The 20,144-nt window shown below is 47.3% G+C and overlaps 1 protein-coding gene across 1 annotated transcript; it reads right to left on the bottom strand.

Moving 5' to 3' along the window:
* Positions 1–12,944: 12,944 nt before the first annotated feature.
* LOC138520516 (caldesmon-like) lies at positions 12,945–13,862 on the bottom strand. Its single transcript, XM_069632865.1, has one exon. The coding sequence runs from the start codon at positions 13,860–13,862 to the stop codon at positions 12,945–12,947; it is 918 nt and encodes a 305-aa protein (XP_069488966.1).
* Between the last annotated feature and the right edge of the window lie 6,282 nt (positions 13,863–20,144).

Here is a 20,144-nt window from a genome sequence, read left to right as displayed (position 1 = left end):
ACATATTGCATCAATAGCGGGAAATAATTGCGAAGTAGAGCCTCCCATTGTTCTTATAGCGGTAGGACTGGCTAGATGGAGGAGGTTCACTGACAGATAAATCTGGGCTTTTTGATTGGACCTATCCACCAGATGGAGATGATGTAGCAGATGCTACCACTTGGGGCTGATTGAGCTCCTAATCAGGTATAGGATTTAATATAGGCCCGGCATTTGTCTCTGTGCTTTCTGAGATAGATCAAAGCCCCATAGACTGCTCCACTAGCCCTGCAGCATTTTTAAAATTATTTCGGGCTCCACGCACAGCCCGTTGTCTGCTTCCCCTCCCACTTCCTGGTCCTGGCCTTATCCCCTCCTCCCTTCCCGCCTCCTCCCCTGATTGGCCCGTTTTTATCCAGCATCCGCATGTAGGCACCAAGCCCAGGCCGGCGTTGCTGCAGGCCCGGCATTTGTCTCTGTGTTTTCTGAGATAGATCAAAGCCCCATAGCCTGCTCCACTAGCCCTGCAGCATTTTTAAAATTATTTCGGGCTCCACGCACAGCCCGTTGTCTGCCTCCCCCTCCCACTTCCTGGTCCTGGCCTTATCCCCTCCTCCCTTCCCGCCCCCTCCCTGAATGGCCCGGTGCAGCCCCTGCGGATAAGGGCCCCAAGGCAAAGGGCGGCTCCTACATAGGCGCGACTCCAGATTGTGTCTAAAGGTGTCGGCAGGGGAGGCCAGCCGTCAACCAGCAGCAACCATCAAGGTAGGTGTGGCCTGGGTGGGAGTAGAGCAATCGCTCTACTCCGGAAGCCCTGCCATTCAACCTACCCCGAGAACATAGCAGACCAGGATATTAATACTAACCCCTTAACAACTAGATATAACTGTGAATATTAGCCTGCGTCGCTGTCTTGATATTGGGCAAATCTTCCTCGGGACCAGCCCTTGGGAGCAAAAATTACCCAATTTAGCCCAAAATACAGGTTCTATTGTGCCGAGCAGTGAACTCATGCTAGTGACAAATGACACCTTCAGAAAGTTTTAGTATTTATTCTAAACAGTGAATTTCAGCAACATTTTGGGATTCAAGTTAGAGAAGATTACAAAGCACAGAACTTAGAGAAATGCAAAATATAGAAAAACATAGAGAAACATAGAGAAACACAGTCTTACGCCCCTTCAATCAGCACTGGGAGACCCTGGCCCTCATAAGCTAGCTGTAACAAGCCAAGCTCAGAGGACAGCGCTACAGGGTGCCGACAGCCACAGATTCCGGACACTTGATCTTGCTCGAGCCAAGTCCAAAGATCGATCTCCCACCTGAGTCATGTGGGCATGCATTTTTATAATCTCGTGCTGTCAGTCCATGACGCACAGTTCCAGAACTTTCCCTGTGCAAAATATAGGCTTGTTCATGGAAAAACCCAACTCTGTGAATTTCCACTGTGCTCCTTTTCTGGGCCCCTCCCTACTTGGAGCCCATCTGCGCGAAAGCTCAGGAATGTCTTATCAGTGCCTTCTCAGAGAAACAGGATTTGTTTACGAAGCCATGCAGGGCTACCGTTAGAAAGGCAGAATATTCTAAGAGAAGCCGAGATGAATTAACCCCATGTGAGCAAGCTCTAAAAGGCATGCACTCATAGCTTAGTGTTCATAGCGCTTAAGATTGGCTATCTAAGCGCTATATAGGTGCCATAATGTTCCAAACACTCCAATAATGTCTATTAGCTACAGAGCTGGGGCCTTCGCCCTGCCTGTCTATCTACAATGCATAATGTGACCTACCACCCCTACTAGGCCTGCATATTCCTTGTAGCTCACTACTGCGTAATGGAAGTGCTACAACAGACTACTGTCAGCATTTTTGGCACATACTTTGAATAAACTATTGGCTTTCAGTGGCTAATGCTGTCATCTAAAGCCCTGATTGGCTAATTTGCAATTTTGTGTATCACTACACCCCACCCCTATTCAAAGTGTGTGCGACAATGCTGACTAATACCCATCAACATAGTATGTAGTGCAGTGATAAAGACCTTGGGGCTTTGCAAGAGGTTTAAGCAAACTATCTTCTAGCGGTTAGTCAGCGTGGCATGCAAGGTTAGTAAAAACACTACCTAAACAAAAATGTACACAAAGTGAACAGTGACACATACCCTTGCCAAAACCTGGCCTACACAAAAATAAAAAAAGACCTACACAAAATGAACATGAACATGGACATTTACTCTAGCCAAAACCTGGCCTACACAAAAATACCTAAATAATTATTGTATAACTGATTGTCAGTTAAAAAGCAGCATGCAGTTAGAATGTCAAGGCAATCCGGTGTAGTCTAATCTACAATGCACTATTGCATTTATGTATGGTTACCAATTCTAAACCTGGCAGCCTTTCACTCTAAGTGCCTACCCTCCCCCTGATCCCAGGGCATTCAAACGTGACTTACGGCTGTGTGATTAGACACTTCCCCCATGTATGTGGAACCCAACCGAAAACCGTTTAATTTCATGAGCAAGGTGAACCCATGGGCACCAGGTTATCAAAATAAAAACAATTCTACTAATTTGCATTAAAGGATGGCATGTGTTATTTATGCAATCAAAAGCAAGCGATTTGATCCATATGTTTGCTGGTAACTGTAGCTCTGTGTGCCAGTGTGTTGAGGATGGTCGCCCCCACTCAGAGTGAAAAGCCAACACCTGCTGATTAAACCATGTTTGCCATAAAATGCATCGTGTGTATTTAGCAGTCTTGTTGACCTGCCCTATGGCAGAAAAAGTGTCTTCATAACTAAAGTTTTGCCATCTGAGGTGGTGGCCAATACTTGCAGCAGAGTTGGGCATATCAATGGGCCCCACTAGGCCAGAAGTTTTATATCAGAGCTGGCATCAGAACCCATAGTGGCTAGCTTATTGTGCACAGTTTCTATGTCACAAGCATATAAAGCTCCTGTTACTCCCCGCTGCTCCCGCAATTAATGAATCTAGCTCCTTAGCTATGCGCACTCTGGTGATGGGCCATAGAAATGGACTCCATTTGTAGCAGCTTGGTAGTACTAAGGAAACATTGCCTCGTGATAAATCTATGTCTAAGTGTATCACTGTAATAATAGAGGTGTGCATTACCAGCCTACAATTTAAATGTTGCCTTACTACTGGAAAATCTAACATGTTCACAGTTTCTACCTTGTGTGACTTGGAGAATACCCTTCTCCAAGTGGGATGCCTACCATATACAATATTAGTTTTAGCTACAAACACCATACTACCATCCGGCAGTGGCTGTTTCATCACACCATTGTGTGAAATGCATATAGTCAAGTTATAGTCCATAAAATCTTGGCGAGAACACTCGCTGCAGTTCTTGGTCAGAAAAACAAATCGTTGGATCCATTCACTGAAACATTTGGGCTGAGGATTTCATAAACACCAGTCATATGAGTCAGTGACAAAAGATGCCCGACAATGTGCCAGGCCAGTACGCTAGCAATTCCATGTGGATACTCATTTGTAGCGCTTTTCCAAAGAATTATTCTAAATGTCTACAATCAAAAGGTGACTCTTTGCATTAGTGTGCTGGAGACAGCTGTCCCCACAAAAACATGAAACTGGTTGGTTTAACAAAAACCGTGTCACACACTGTGCCATAAAATCAAATATCAAGTCAGTCATGGTTTCATTTACCCGCCTTAAAGCTGGCTGCAAAAGTATCCAGTGTTTCAAAGGTTACCATCTCAAATTAGAGCTCACACACTTGGCAGCATTACTACAAATTAAGAACCTTAACCAACGCACAGCTGACTTTGGTGTGCGCACTCATTTTATCTCAAAATAAATTACGCTCCTGCTTGCATAATCCTGCTGCCCACACAATTCATAAATCATTTTCCTGCCTACGTGCAATGTAGTAGTTTTAGAAAAGGCAAAATATCTCTGGTTAAAGCAATTCAGTTGGAAGAGCAAAACATTTCGTTTTTTCAGATTCATCTCAAAAAGTGCATTTAAAAACCATTTTTCAATGTGTTAGCATTCAAGTGCTGTGTCACATGATGTTACAGTCCACAACCCATTGTCCACAGTCCTTTAAACAAGAAAGGCAAAACATATCAACCAGGTTATTTCCAGCAACTGAATCATTTGAATGTGCAGCATCAAATGTTTGATAACTAGCCAAGTCTGCACCGTGCCAGTTCAGCAAAAGTTATTACTCTGTTGGACACTTCTCGCAGATTGCAGAACAAATGTCCTCATACGTCATGCATGTTAGCAGAATTGAGTGCGGTGCAGGACAGGTTCAAAGTTCGCATATCATCTCGCAGTGACTCGCTTTCTCTGAGAATGCGTCTGCTTGACTGATCAGTGTCACCCACAAATTGCACACATCTACCCCAATCATGGCACGCAACTGTCTTGGTTTTTTGCCTAGGCAAAATACAAACAGAAATGTTAGGATTTCATCAAAAGTACAATGTCATTATTCTTCATGTTAGGATGTCATCAAAACTTCAATATCAGCGTTATCCACCCCTTCCCTTAACACCACCCCCCACCTTCAGAAGTCTCATCAGGTAACTACTGCAATTATTTGTCACCCTTCTGCATGTTACTGGGGGCTTATTTGCACTCAACCATACGGGGTGTAATTGCCTAATCACAAACTCATTTGAGCAATGCGATCATAGTTGGTCAATGGTACCTCAGACTGATCTGTGATTTTACAAAAGCAATATAATAAGTACCCAGGTCGCACTTCTCAATGGATCAATGCTTTTCTTTTTCACCAAAGCGATCACGAATGCCAGGCGCCAACTTGCTTCCAGTGTCTCATGATCTTGATTTAGGTTGCCCTGCTGGCATCACTCCATATTTCAAAGGTAAAGTCCTTCAGTCCAATACCGCCTGCAGTTGCACAAGCAGCTTTGTTTATTTTTCTCCATACAGCTAGTGTCTTTCAAGCCTCTGGTTTTCCACTTGTCATTTTCCCAAAGGGTGTCTGCTGATTTCTTGGGCCACCCCTTTGAGCGCGATAGTCTAAGTCAGTTCCTTTTGTTGCTTCAACAAATCATTCATTCTTGCACTAAGCCGTGAGACTTCTGGATCATGGCTAATGTGCAGTGTTCATGTTATACTCCAAAGCCCCGCTCTGCATGTTGTTTCTTGCAAAACGGCTACCTTTGTCAGTTTTGCTTCCATCTGGAACACCATAATGTCTTTGTCAGTTACTCCAGCCCTGGCAATGTAGCTTGCATTTTTGCCAGCTCTGTATTTTCACTTCTCAAAGCGCCTAGAGGTTTCTTCTCCAGTGCACAGCGCTTTACTTCAGTTTACATCACATGGAGCACTGGGATGCAGCTTGCACGGCAATGTCTCTTCACTTCACATCACATCACATCACATGGCGCATGGGGATGCAGCTTGCACGGCAATGTCTCTTGAAATGGGCAGCTGTCTTTTCTTAGCCCATTCACAGATGCACAGGTTCCCCAAATGTTCAGATGCGATGTGCCCGTCTGCCATCCTGCATGCAGCATTTGTTTTCCTTCCAGTGTTGATACTGGGCAAATTCTTTACTTCTGATCAGCTCTGTTTTTGCATGCCGGTGTTAGAAAGCATGTGTACATCAGCATGTAAGGTAGATTGCACTCTTTTTCAATTTCTCACTCACAGCAATTATTGCCTTCATTTCTGTTTCAGCATTCTGTCTTTGCACCCCCCTCCTCAGTTTTTGCTCACACTGACGGTGTCTCTCACAGGGGATGGAATGCAGGAATGTCATTGTTTATCTTTCATGTGCACATGGCAGTGCCATGAGCACGCAGCAAACTTATCTCTTTGCCTATAACTCATAAACTGGGGCGGCTTCAATGAAAGGCACTCGTTTCAGACAGTTCATCCAGATTAACTGTTTCCTGCACTGCTTCAGCAACTCAGAAAAGCTCCCATATCTGCCAGCTTCTGTAAACACCATTTCACTGAACAGGAGCGCAGTATTCTGCTTTTCTGCCTTCCTCCAACAGTTTTTTTTTTTTTTTCGCGCACCTCGCCCAAGACAGTGCAAGTTATCTTCAAGGCACAAGCTCTGCACAGCAAGACTCTTATTTTCAAAAGAGGCACTTTTTTCTTGTCATCAGATTCTACTCCATGTAATTTTTACAAAATGTCAAAGCGTCTTTTAGCCTGTTTTGAACTGATCAATGTTCCATGTAAAGGCATACATTTTTTTTTCTTTTTCCTCGTAACCTTGTAGTTTGGCTTCACAAACTCACTCCAATGCAATGTGCGATCTTTAAAAAGAACCCGCAACCCACTAAATCTTTGTGCTGTCTTATCACACACAGATTTTTCATTGTGTTGTACCATTGCCAGAATATAACCACTTATTTCAGTGCATTTAAAACATGCCATGTGTAGTGCAGCTCCCTGCACGTTTTTTTTTCCTGCAAGAGCAACCCACACTCTATATGGTTTGTGGGCTGTTAATGTGCCAACAACATTTTTCACCATGTATCACAGTCAACAGGTCACTATTTCCAAAACATACATCACTTATAACGCAACAGTACAAATCCATGGCATAGCGTGGGAACAGTCAAAAATACTCCAGGGGCAATTTAGAAAAATATAAATTGTCTTTTCCCCCTAAACCATTGCAAACTGATTCTGCAATTCCAAATCAATACACAAAAATCGAAAATCCAAATACCATTCACTCACTTCCTTTTTTAAGTGAGTCTCTCACCCATTGTAAGCATGGCACAGCTAAAATGCAATGTAGCCATTTTAGTGTGTTTCCTTAAACAGAATGCACCACCAGCACATGGAATTTACAGTTGCCCAAAAAACAAACCCTTTAAGCTCTCAACACAGATGTTACTCTTTCTCCTAAACACGGCTCATTCCCACGTTATCTTCAGGAATGTGAGCACTTCAAAAGCATACATTAAAAAAGCGAACCTTCACCTCCGTACATTACAGCCACACTGGGGCTGAATCAATGGTTGAATTACTATTCACAATTTGCATGTCAAATCCTCGCAACTATTTTCCTGCCCTCCTGACAGAATAGAGTTGAGAACTCCGTCTCACTTTGCATTTCAAATTACAACTTTAAACTTGGGGAAACCGCATGATAAAATACTTTCCTAATTGAACATAAATCTTTCTTGACCATTCATCGGAGCGCTTTAAACATAGCCATTTCCCGCTTGTTTATCGCCATGTGCTCCCTGGCTCCATTCCCAAGAAATAAGTCAGCCACGACTGATTTACTGAAGGGATTCTTAACCACACAAGCTATCGGCCACGGCAAGCCGACACAACGTTGCTGTCTTTTGTAGTCTCAGAGCTGCAGTGAGACCACCAAGGAAATGCGACAGCCTGCTCATCACTCTGCACTGTGTTCTCTCACACAATTTGTCATTTCACAGCAAGGCACTGCTCTGCACAAATCCCACCCCTGCCACCAAATGTCTTGATATTGGGCAAATCTTCCTCGGGACCAGCCCTTGGGAGCAAAAATTACCCAATTCAGCCCAAAATACAGGTTCTATTGTGCAGAGCAGTGAACTCATGCTAGTGACAAATGACACCTTCAGAAAGTTTTAGTATTTATTCTAAACAGTGAATTTCAGCAACATTTTGGGATTCAAGTTAGAGAAGATTACAAAGCACAAAACTTAGAGAAATGCAAAATATAGAGAAACATAGAACTTAGAGAAACATGGAGAAACACAGTCTTACGCCCCTTCAATCAGCACTGGGAGACCCTGGCCCTCATAAGCTAGCTGTAACAAGCCCCGCTCAGAGGACAGCGCTACAGGGTGCTGACAGAGCCACAGATTCCGGACACTTGATCTTGCTCGAACCAAGTCCACAGATCGATCTCCCACCTGAGTCATGTGGGCATGCATTTTTATAATCTCGTGCTGTCAGAATAAAGTGCTGCGCGTTGGCCTGTTTTTTCAATAAATCTTTAATGGAAAACAAGGTTCCAATACCTTGTGATCTAGTGTTGGGTTAGATCCCAAATGAAGGTCTGCAAGACATGTCCGTACTAACTGCAACAATTTTTCTTCATCCATGAAATTTCCTTACAAAACCATTTAGGGATTAACCCCCAGTAACATCTTGGCCTTGAGAACGACCTGCTGGTCGAAACACATGTCGTTGTACCTGAATTAAAATCACCCTTCACATACTGGACAGTTTCACTATACAACATAACTACTTTGTATATCACTATTTGAGGCATCAAGGGGAACCTCATGTATAGTTTCTGCTGCATTCAGATATGATTTAAGAAAGTTGAGCGCACTACATCCAGTTACTCCCTTGCTATAGTTACTCACATCTAGACATGACTGTGAATGTTAACCATTGCAACTTTTGGATAGAATTGTGAATATTAGACATTGCCACATTTGGATGGAATTGTGGATGTTAGCCATTGCCACAGTTGGATAGAGTAGTGAATATTACCCTGCGTCACATCTAGACATGACTGTGAATGTTAACCATTGCTGCATTTGGATAGAATTGTGGATGTTAGCCATTGCCACATTTAGGTAGAATTGTGAATACAGCAACCTCAAAACCTGTAAATGAAATCTGGAACATTGGGCTCGTTAGAGTATAACCTCCACTCCAGACACTCACCTCTCCTATCACTATGCTCACTCTCTACACCAACACACAATAGAGCACAGCTACACCCCTCGATCAATTTCAGCCTAGCTGCTCACATACGAACAATACTCCATGAACACCTCAACATCCTGCTAAAACGCAGCCATAACCACGAAAAATTGGCCTAGCTGCACACATAAGCGTCCTACACAGGCTTAACACAGCCAGAATTCAGTCTCTGAGTCCAACCTCCAGACTGCGCACATTCGACTGATCTCAATACCACCACACCTAATGTTAGGATGCAGCTACCGTCAGCCAATTGCATCAGCTGCACACATATTGAGTACACCCAAGCACCCTATGATACCCTACTCTCTCGACTGACCTGGTCTACGGTCCCGAGGCCGTTCAACCCAAAAGTGCTTTGAGGTCATACCAATGATATATGGAGCGCTATTTAAATGCCAAATAACATAACATAGCAGGATTGTGCAAATCAAGGTTATCTTCTGGACATTCTTTCAGTGGGGATTCTGTGATAGATTGCCATCTGGAAGGGTGTTAAATCCGTTGCTGTTTTGATACTTATATAAAACTATGCAGGTAATTCGGTTTCTGAAAGGGAGGATATGCTCCATGCCAAAATTATAGTGCACACATGTGCCTTTGTTGAGACAGCATCTTGGCGCGCTCAGCAGTAGTATCAGGCCTGCAGTGGCACAGTACAGGATCAAAAGACACGTGCATACCCACCAGCTGCCCTAACACAAAGTTCCTGCAGGCAGAGGTGGCTTGTTAATCTGCTGCACCGATTTTTCCAGACTTAATTATTGTATGCTTAAGTCAGTCTGGTAGCATGTGAATCTTTAATTATAAGTTCAGTTCATAATGCTTTATTCGACAGAATTGTCTTTAGCATACACACAAATAATATAACATATTTCAATACAATCATTAAACATCCAATATAGAAAATAAAAACATTGAAAATCTCAGAAAATGTCGATTTGTGTCACGGCTTGGTGGAGAGGAACTGGCCGCCATTAGTGTCGTCATGCATTCTCCGGAGCGTTTTGCATGCTCTAACTTATTTTCAAACATGTCCGCCACCAGCAGGATATTTTCATTCCGGACTGCAACGTCGGTGCTTTGCAACCCGTATTCCTATCTACCGGTAAGACGCTAGTTTCTGCATTCCCTCCTCCTTGCTCTGAGTGGTTCTCCTCCCCTTGCCTCACTTCTTCCAGCGGTTGCGCTACCCTTCGCTGCATCCTTCCTTTCAGCTACTGATTTATTTCCTTACCTGCCTGCTACCTTGTCCTGAGACTGCCTCCATCTAGTATTCTGTTCTTCTTCCTGCTTGCTGATTATCCTCCTTTGCTTGTAGAGTTCTGGTACTGGGTTCGGTTCACTGTGTGGCTTGCATTCCTACTTAACCTGCATTTTACAAGATTAACATCTGGGTTTATTTTGTGCCTTGTGGCTTTTTGGGTGTTCAGGAAGTGAGTCCATTGCCTTGGCTGAATTCAGCAGATAGGCATAGTGGCTACTTCCTGTGGCAGGCCATACCTCTACCAAGAATGGAAGACCTCCAGAAAAATAGAAGGACAAGGTGAAGACACCTGTGGAACAATCCCCCAACACCACCTCGGAAGGTTCAGGTGAGAAGAAACAATGGCTACTGCAGAGCAGGTGCAAGAGCTACTGGCTGCAGTACAAGGCTTAACTCTAGAAGTTCAGAAACTTAAAAACAGTCTTAAAGCAACTTGTCACTGCAAGAGAACACCACCCTACAGATCTTCCCCCCATGGGTTTGGCTTCGGGGAAGTTTGATGGATCACCAAAGAAACTGAAGGAGTTTATAGATGCTTGCGTAGTGCATTTTAGATTCTGCACCGGCACTTATGCCTCTGACCACTCCAGGATAGGATTTATGATATCGAACATGGTTGGTAACGCTCTTGCATGGGCTACTCTATTGGTAACGTCTGCCAATCCGGTGCTACAAGATTATGGGGCTTTTCTAGCCTTTCTGAGATGTACTTTCGAATGACCTGAAGTGGTGTTTTCTGCATGCAAATCCCTCTTGAACATACGACAAGGATCAGTGGATGTGACCTTGTTCCAGTGTACTGCCCCTGAAGCCGGTTGGCCATAAGAAGCTCAATACACCATCATCAGGCATGGCTTGAATGAGGAAATCGAGGACGAATTAGCCAGCACCAACCGTCCTGATACTTTGGCTGCCATGATATCTATGATTCTACATATAGAACATTGACTAACGGAGAGAAGAACTGAGAGAAATAGGAACAGGGGACCCCAATTGATGTCCCCAGAAGCTTCTCTCCCTATTCCGACTTCCCCTGAAGAAGCCATGTAAGTCGGGGCTGCCAGAGGGCCGCTTTCTCCTACAGAAAGGAAGAGGAGAAGGAATAAGGGATTCTGCATGTATTTTAGTTTTGCAGATCTCCTGCACAGCTGTCTGGAAGTGCCACCCCAGCGTTCAGACCAGACGTCCTTAGCGGGTCCCGCGAGGGGCCCAGCATGCTAATAACGGGCCCGTCACTAACGGGCCTGTTGTTAGCATGCTCCCCATTGAGCCCTATGGGAATAGGGATGGACCGGGTCCGGGTTCCCTGAATGGGGAAATACCGGGCCCTGCAAGGTCGCAATGGCCCGGTATTTCCCCATTCAGGGAACCCGGACCCAGACCTGAGTTTGGAGGCAGCCATACTCGTAATGAGGCCCACTGTCTCCTAGCGAGTGCAATTTCTCGGTCATCAAAAAGAAACTTATCTATCAAACTGGCTTGTGAAGAATGGCATCATCTGTTACAAGGGGCCAAGAATCAATTTGAGGTCCGGACTGATCACCGGGATCTCAAAGTCTTACAACAGATGGAATGTGGGAACCCCAGACAGGCAAGATAGGCTCATTATTTAGCACAGTTCGATTTCTCCTTAACCTATGTTCCGGGAACCCAGAAAGTCATCACTGATGCCTTGTCTTGCTACCAGGACCGGGACTCTACTGTTCCCAGACCCAGGGAATCCATGTTTCAACGGAACAGATTTGTGGTTCTCAAGTTTCATATTTTTTACAGGAAATCAAGGAAGCCTGCTGTAACTCCTCTTTCATTAAGTACGGACATAGGGGGGAACCTTTTGAAAGGAAGGTATGCTGTTCTACCTGGGGTGTCTGGTGATTCCGAAACCATCCTTGCAAAGACAAATCCTTACTTGGTGTCATGACAGTAAGTTGGCAGGACACAGAGGATTTACTACAACCCTGGATCTTGTACAGAGAACATTTTGGTTGCCTAACGGCCTTGGAGACATCAAAGCCTTTATATCCTCCTGTCCTGTATGTGCCTAATATAAATATAGCACGAAAAGGCCTATTGGGTTTTTGGAGCAAGCACCAGTACCTTCCCGGCTGTGGAGTCATTTATCCACTGAGTTTGTGCTAGTATTTGCCACCTTCTCGAGGAAAAACCGAGATCATGGTCACCATAGACTTTCTTGCTGCCTCCCCTCTGCTAAAGGCTTGTTCTTGTGCTCTACTGCTGCAGTCTCTCTTGCCATCTCGTCGCTGCCCTGGTAGTTTTCTCTTTCTCGCTGCCTCCCCTCTGCTAAAGGCTTGTTCTTGCGCTCTACTGCTGCAGTATCTCTTGCCACCTCGTCGCTGCCCTGGTAGTTTTCTCTTTCTCTCTGCCTCCCCTCTGCTAAAGGCTTGTTCTCGTGCTCTACTGCTGCAGTCTCTCTTGCCATCTCGTCACTGCCCTGGTAGTTTTCTCTTTCTCCCTGCCTACCCTCTGCTAAAGGCTTGTTCTCGTGCTCTACTGCTGCAGTCTCTCTTGCCATCTCGTCACTGCCCTGGTAGTTTTCTCTTTCTCGCTGCCTACCCTCTGCTAAAGGCTTGTTCTCGTGCTCTACTGCTGCAGTCTCTCTTGCCATCTCGTCGCTGCCCTGGTAGTTTTCTCTTTCTCGCTGCCTACCCTCTGCTAAAGGCTTGTTCTCGTGCTCTACTGCTGCAGTCTCTCTTGCCATCTCGTCACTGCCGTGGTAGTTTTCTCTTTCTCGCGGCCTCCCCTCTGCTGAAGGCATGTTCTTGTGCTCTACTGCTGCAGTCTCTCTTGCCATCTCGTCGCTGCCCTTGTAGTTTTCTCTTTCTTGCGGCCTCCCCTCTGCTAAAGGCGTGTTCTTGTGCTCTACTGCTGCAGTCTCTCTTGCCATCTCATCAATGTCCTGGTATTTTTTCTCTTTCTTGCTGCCTCTTCTCTGCTAAAGGCTTGTTCTTGTGCTCTACTGCTGCAGTCTCTCTTGCCATCTCATCGCTGCCCTGGTAGCTTTCTCTTTCTCACTGCCTTGCCTCTGCTAAAGGCGTGTTCTTGTGCTCTATTGCTGCAGTCTCTCTTGCCATCTCGTCGCTGCCCTGGCAGTTTTCTCTTTCTTGCTGCTAAAGGCTTCTTCTCGTGCTCTACTGCTGCAGTCTCTCTTGCCATCTCGTTGCTGCCCTGGTGGTTTTCTCTTTCTCGCTGCCTCCCCTCTGCTAAAGGCTTGTTCTTGTGCTCTACTGCTGCAGTCTCTCTTGCCATCTCGTCGCTGCCCTGGTAGTTTTCTCTTTCTCGCTGCCTCCCCTCTGCTAAAGGCTTGTTCTTGTGCTCTACTGCTGCAGTCTCTCTTGCCATCTCGTCGCTGACCTGGTAGTTTTCTCTTTCTCGCTGCCTCTCCTCTGCTAAAGGCTTGTTCTCGTGCTCTACTGCCAGAGTCTCTCTTGCCATCTCGTCGCTGCACTGGTAGTTTTCTCTTTCTCGCTGCCTCCCCTCTGCTAAAGGCTTGTTCTTGTGCTCTACTGCTGCAGTCTCTCTTGCCATCTCGTCGCTGCCCTGGTAGTTTTCTCTTTCTCGCTGCCTCTCCTCTGCTAACAGTGTGTTCTCATGCTCTACTGCTGCAGTCTCTCTTGCCATCTCGTCGCTGCCCTGGTAGTTTTCTCTTTCTCGCTGCCTCCCCTCTGCTAAAGGCTTGTTCTTGTGCTCTACTGCTGCAGTCTCTCTTGCCATCTCGTCGCTGCCCTGGTAGTTTTCTCTTTCTCGCTGCCTCCCCTCTGCTAACGGTGTGTTCTCATGCTCTACTGCTGCAGTCTCTCTTGCCATCTCGTCGCCGCCCTGGTAGTTTTCTCTTTCTCGCTGCCTCCCCTCTGCTAACGGCGTGTTCTTGTGCTCTACTGCTGCAGTCTCTCTTGCCATCTCGTCGCCGCCCTGGTAGTTTTATCTTTCTCGCTGCCTCCCCTCTGCTAAAGGCTTGTTCTTGTGCTCTACTGCTGGAGTCTCTCTTGCCATCTCATCGCTGCCCTGGAAGTTTCTCTTTCTCGCTGCCTCCCCTCTGCTAAAGGCTTGTTCTTGTGCTCTACTGCTGCAGTCTCTCTTGCCATCTCGTCACTGCCCTGGTAGTTTTCTTTCTTGCTGCCTCGCGTCTGCTGAAGGCTTGTTCCTGTGCTCTACTGCTGCAGTCTCTCTTGCCATCTCGTCGCTGCCCTGGTAGTTTTCTCTTTCTTGCTGCCTCCCCTCTGCTAAAGGCTTGTTCTCGTGCTCTACTGCTGCAGTCTCTCTTGCCATCTTGTCGCTGCCCTGGTAGTTTTCTCTTTCTCGCTGTCTCCCCTCTGCTAAAGGCTTGTTCTCGTGCTCTACTGCTGCAGTCTCTCTTGCCATCTCGTCGCTGCCCTGGTAGTTTTCTCTTTCTCGCTGCCCCCCTTCTGCTAAAGGCGTGTTCTCGTGCTGTACTGCTGCAGTCTCTCTTGCCATCTCATCGCTGCCCTGGTAGCTTTCTCTTTCTCGCTGCCTCGCCTCTGCTAAAGGCGTGTTCTGGTGCTCTACTGCTGCACTCTCTCTTGCCATCTCATCGCTGCCCTGTTAGTTTTCTCTTTCTCGCTGCCTCCCCTCTGCTAAAGGCTTGTTCTCATGCTCTACTTCTGCAGTCTCTCTTGCCATCTCGTCGCTGGCCTGGTAGTTTTCTCTTTCTCGCTGCTTCTTCTCTGCTAAAGGCTTGTTCTCGTGCTCTACTGCTGCAGTCTCTCTTGCCATCTCATCGCTGCCCTGGTAGCTTTCTCTTTCTCGCTGCCTCGCCTCTGCTAAAGGCCTGTTCTCGTGCTCTACTGCTGCAGTCTCTCTTGCCATCTCATCGCTGCCCTGGTAGTTTTCTCTTTCTCGCTGCCTCCCCTCTGCTAAAGGCTTGTTCTCGTGCTCTACTGCTGCAGTCTCTCTTGCCATCTCGTCGCTGCCCTGGTAGTTTTCTCTTTCTCGCTGCCTCCACTCTGCTAAAGGCTTGTTCTTGTGCTCTACTGCTGCAGTCCAGCTTGCCATCTCGTCGCTGCCCTGGTAGTTTTCTCTTTCTTGCTGCCTCCCCTCTGCTAAAGGTGTGTTCTCGTGCTCTATTGCTTCAGTCTCACTTGCCATCTCGTCGCTGCCCTGGTAGTTTTCTCTTTCTTGCTGCCTTCCCTCTGCTAAAGGCTTGTTCTTGTGCTCTACTGCTGCAGTCTCTCTTGCCATCTCGTCGCTGCCCTGGTAGTTTTCTCTTTCTTGCTGCCTCCCCTCTGCTAATGGCGTGTTCTCGTGCTCTACTGCTCCAGTCTCTCTTGCTATCTCATCACTGCCCTGGTAGTATCTCTTTCTCGCTTCCTCCCCTCTGCTAAAGGCGTGTTCTTGTGCTCTATTGCTGCAGTCTCTCTTGCCATCTCGTCGCTGGCCTGGTAGTTTTCTCTTTCTCGCTGCTTCTTCTCTGCTAAAGGCTTGTTCTCGTGCTCTACTGCTGCAGTCTCTCTTGCCATCTCGTCGCTGCCCTGGTAGTTTTCTCTTTCTCGCTGCCTCCCCTCTGCTAAAGGCTTGTTCTTGTGCTCTACTGCTGGAGTCTCTCTTGCCATCTCGTCGCTGCCCTGGTCGTTTTCTCTTTCTCGCTGCCTCTCCTCTGCTAACGGTGTGTTCTCATGCTCTACTGCTGCAGTCTCTCTTGCCATCTCGTCGCTGCCCTGGTAGTTTTCTCTTTCTCGCTGCCTCCCCTCTGCTAAAGGCTTGTTCTTGTGCTCTACTGCTGCGGTCTCTCTTGCCATCTCGTCGCTGCCCTGGTAGTTTTCTCTTTCTCGCTGCCTCCCCTCTGCTAACGGTGTGTTCTCATGCTCTACTGCTGCAGTCTCTCTTGCCATCTCGTCGCTGCCCTGGTAGTTTTCTCTTTCTCGCTGCCTCCCCTCTGCTAATGGCGTGTTCTTGTGCTCTACTGCTGCAGTCTCTCTTGCCATCTCGTCACTGCCCTAATAGTTTTCTTTCTTGCTGCCTCCCCTCTGCTAAAGGCTTGTTCTTGTGCTCTACTGCTGCAGTCTCTCTTGCCATCTCGTCGCTGCCCTGGTAGTTTTCTCTTTCTTGCTGCTAAAGGCTTCTTCTCGTGCTCTACTGCTGCAGTCTCTCTTGCCATCTCGTTGCTGCCCTGGTATCTTTCTCTTTCTCGCTGCCTCCCCTCTGCTGAAGGCGTGTTCTTGTGCTCTATTGCTGCAGTCTCTCTTGCCATCTCATCCCAGCCCTGGTATCTTTCTCTTTCTCGCTGCCTCCCCTCTGCTGAAGGCGTGTTCTTGTGCTCTATTGCTGCAGTCTCTCTTGCCATCTCGTCGCTGCCCTGGCAGTTTTCTCTTTCTTGCTGCTAAAGGCTTCTTCTCGTGCTCTACTGCTGCAGTCTCTCTTGCCATCTCGTTGCTGCCCTGGTGGCTTTGCTGCTGCTTCTCTGCTAAAGGCTTGTTCTTTTGCTCTACTACAGCAGTCTCTCTTGCCATCTCGTCGCTGCCCTGGTAGTTTTCTCTTTCTCGCTGCCTCCACTCTGCTAAAGGCTTGTTCTTGTGCTCTACTGCTGCAGTCCAGCTTTCCATCTCGTCGCTGCCCTGGTAGTTTTCTCTTTCTTGCTGCCTCCCCTCTGCTAAAGGCGTGTTCTCGTGCTCTATTGCTTCAGTCTCACTTGCCATCTCGTCGCTGCCCTGGTAGTTTTCTCTTTCTTGCTGCCTTCCCTCTGCTAAAGGCTTGTTCTTGTGCTCTACTGCTGCAGTCTCTCTTGCCATCTCGTCGCTGCCCTGGTAGTTTTCTCTTTCTTGCTGCCTCCCCTCTGCTAATGGCGTGTTCTCGTGCTCTACTGCTGCAGTCTCTCTTGCCATCTCGTCGCTGCCCTGGTAGTTTTCTCTTTCTTGCTGCCTCCCCTCTGCTAATGGCGTGTTCTCGTGCTCTACTGCTGCAGTCTCTCTTGCCATCTCGTCGCTGCCCTGGCAGTTTTCTCTTTCTTGCTGCTAAAGGCTTCTTCTCGTGCTCTACTGCTGCAGTCTCTCTTGCCATCTCGTCGCTGCCCTGGTAGTTTTCTCTTTCTCGCTGCCTCCACTCTGCTAAAGGCTTGTTCTTTTGCTCTACTGCTGCAGTCTCTCTTGCCATCTCATCGCTGCCCTGGTAGTTTTCTCTTTCTCGCTGCCTCCACTCTGCTAAAGGCTTGTTCTTGCGCTCTACTGCTGCAGTCCAGCTTGCCATCTCGTCGATGCCCTAGTAGTTTTCTCTTTCTCGCTGCCTCCCCTCTGCTAAAGGCTTGTTCTCGTGCTCTACTGCTGCAGTCTCTCTTGCCATCTTGTCGCTGCCCTGGCAGTTTTCTCTTTCTCGCTGCCTCGCCTCTGCTAAAGGCTTGTTCTTGTGCTCTACTGCTGCAGTCTCTCTTGCCATCTCATCGCTGCCCTGGTAGTTTTCTCTTTCTTGCTGCCTCCCCTCTGCTAAAGGCTTGTTCTCGTGCTCTACTGCTGCAGTCTCTCTTGCCATCTCATCGCTGACCTGGTAGTTTTCTCTTTCTCGCTGCCTCCCCTCTGCTAAAGGCCTGTTCTCGTGCTCTACTGCTGCATTCTCTCTTGCCATCTCGTCGCTGACCTGGTAGTTTTCTCTTTCTCGCTGCCTCCCCTCTGCTAAAGACATGTTCTCGTGCTCTACTGCTGCAGTCTCTCTTGCCATCTCGTCGCTGCCCTGGTAGTTTTCTCTTTCTTGCTGCCTTAACTCTGCTAAAGGCTTGTTCTTGCGCTCTGCTGCTGCAGTATCTCTTGTTGGATGAAGATCCAGGGTAGCGTTTGAAGAGTAACTGACTTTGCCCTTTTGCATAAGAAAAGGCATTGGTGATATCTGATGGGTCAGCATGGCAGGAGTGGGCTGGAGGACTGCTTGGGGGTGATGGGATTGGGGGGCCTTGAGGATGGAAACAGCTACTGAATAAGGCTTGTTTTCTGTGGCCATCATCTGGAACTCCTACTGCATGGTCAAGAGGAGAAACCTACTCAGCCATCTCATTGGCTCTCGTGCCAGATTCTCACAACATTGCTACAGTCTAGGGCCTTACGTGCGCAACATGCAATCTTCACTGCATCACAGTACGTGCCATTAGCTTCTGGGCATTGCGAATAACAGATGTTGCTATTATCAAACGAAACGAGGCCCTGCATTCCAACGTGTGCAGTTTGCACCAATAACTTTGGAGATTGACATACACGTACCTGGCCTCATGGGAGGAACCCACTTTGCAGTAGTACACACATTCTTCTGCTGCACAATCATAATCCACATGCAAAGTAATTGCTGCAGTTGGCAATTGCATAGCTCACTGAAGCTGGTAATGCACACAAGCCGCTCCTTGGCACCACTTCTGATTTTGCACAACAAGCAGATATCATTGACCAGTCAGTTTCAAAAAGTTTTAATTCTGCCAAGACTTGGTCATTTGCTTTAATTAAGAGCAGGCACAGATTGAAACGCAAATGGTCATACCCAGGGTAATGGCACAATTATTAACAAATATGAATTGAGCACCTCCTACAACCTGTGTATTATCTGCTGTAGTTAACAATGACGAGTCCAATTGCACACAGCGCTTTAAACAAAGAGTGCAGAGAAACGGATTCGCAGCGCACGCTGGGTCACTTTTGCAGAGTGCCCGTTGAAGCTGAGGCACCTTTGCAGAGTGCCCGTTGAAGCTGAGGCACCTTTGCAGAGTGCCCGTTGAAGCTGAGGCACCTTTGCAGAGTGCCCGTTGAAGCTGAGGCACTTTTGCAGAGTGCCCGTTGAAGCTGAGGCACTTTTGCAGAGTGCCCGTTGAAGCTGAGGCACCCTTGCAGAGTGCCCGTTGAAGCTGAGGCACCTTTGCAGAGTGCCCGTTGAAGCTGAGGCACTTTTGCAGAGTGCCCGTTGAAGCTGAGGCACCCTTGCAGAGTGCCCGTTGAAGCTGAGGCACCTTTGCAGAGTGCCCGTTGAAGCTGAGGCACCTTTGCAGAGTGCCCGTTGAAGCTGAGGCACTTTTGCAGAGTGCCCGTTGAAGCAGCTGAAGCACTTTGGCTGCAGGCCCATTCTGATGTCTCTCGGATGCAGCAGCTTCTAAATACAGTGCTTCTGGCTCCCTAGACCCATAGGAACGCTGCAGTGCACAGTGCATCGCTTTCCATATCAGCACTCACTGGAGTAAGCTGCTAGCACTCAAACCTCAATGGATACCTTGCATGTCCTGCGACACTGAGGAAATCCAATGCATCTTCTGAAGTGTAAAGGGGGCGGCCCTGATTGGGCAGCGCCTCTGCAAACATGGAAACAAATGTATCTTGTCAATGTACTTCCTGTTTCCTCGGAGCAGGACGTTTCGGCGTCGCCGGTTTGGCGCAGGTCCTGTTGTGGCGCGCCCTGTTCGCTGCAGCCAGCCGGGCGCGGGGACCTTTGGCCGCCGGGATGTTTTCGCGCTCCTGCACCTGTAACGGGAATGAGTCACAGGTGCAGGTGAATGTCGTTCAAAGGCGCTGAATGCGTCCTGTCCTTTGCTTGTCCGGGTGACCTTCACACATTTGCTAAAATAATTGCACTTACAGGAGCAAAACTTTTTCAACCCAGCGGGTCTCGGGAGTTCCTTCGTTAAAAGCAGGAGATATGCACGTTTCAAGTGCTTCGATGTCAATAGACTGTTCCTGGGTAATATTAACTTAGCGCCTAGAAGTGGAAGGGTTGCAGCACGTGGCATTATATCAAAATGGGATCTCACTATATAAAACAAGGACACAGGGTAACCCACGTGAAAGCCACATTGGCATCACAGGATCATAATACACCAGCTATTGACGCAGTATTGGGATGTACTGGTTGAAATCGCTAATAAGCGGACGTGATGTAATCTCTGTGAATGGGGCAAATTAACTGACAGGTATGACATCATTCTAGTAAAATAGGAGCCTCGAGCCGTCTGTGCTAGGAGGGTCGTCTGGTATGTAACACACACACTACATAAATGAAGCGTGCAAGTCTTTAAATTGCAAAGGGAAGTGCAGACAAAATGATGACTATCACGCCCGTGGAATCTGTCTTCCCTCTGTCGGCAATGCACTGTCTGAAAATCCTACCTATAGGAAAATCTGACGCACTAGGAAAATCTGACAGGAATTGTAATGTCATTTTTTGCTACCCGTCAGAAAATCCTACCGAGAGCAGGCATTGGGCAACCCA

Source organism: Ambystoma mexicanum, chromosome 13 (genome assembly GCF_040938575.1).
Source record: "Ambystoma mexicanum isolate Mex_15411 chromosome 13, UKY_AmexF1_1, whole genome shotgun sequence".
Lineage (NCBI taxonomy): Eukaryota > Metazoa > Chordata > Amphibia > Caudata > Ambystomatidae > Ambystoma > Ambystoma mexicanum.
This window is presented reverse-complemented; position numbering and strand designations above follow the sequence as displayed.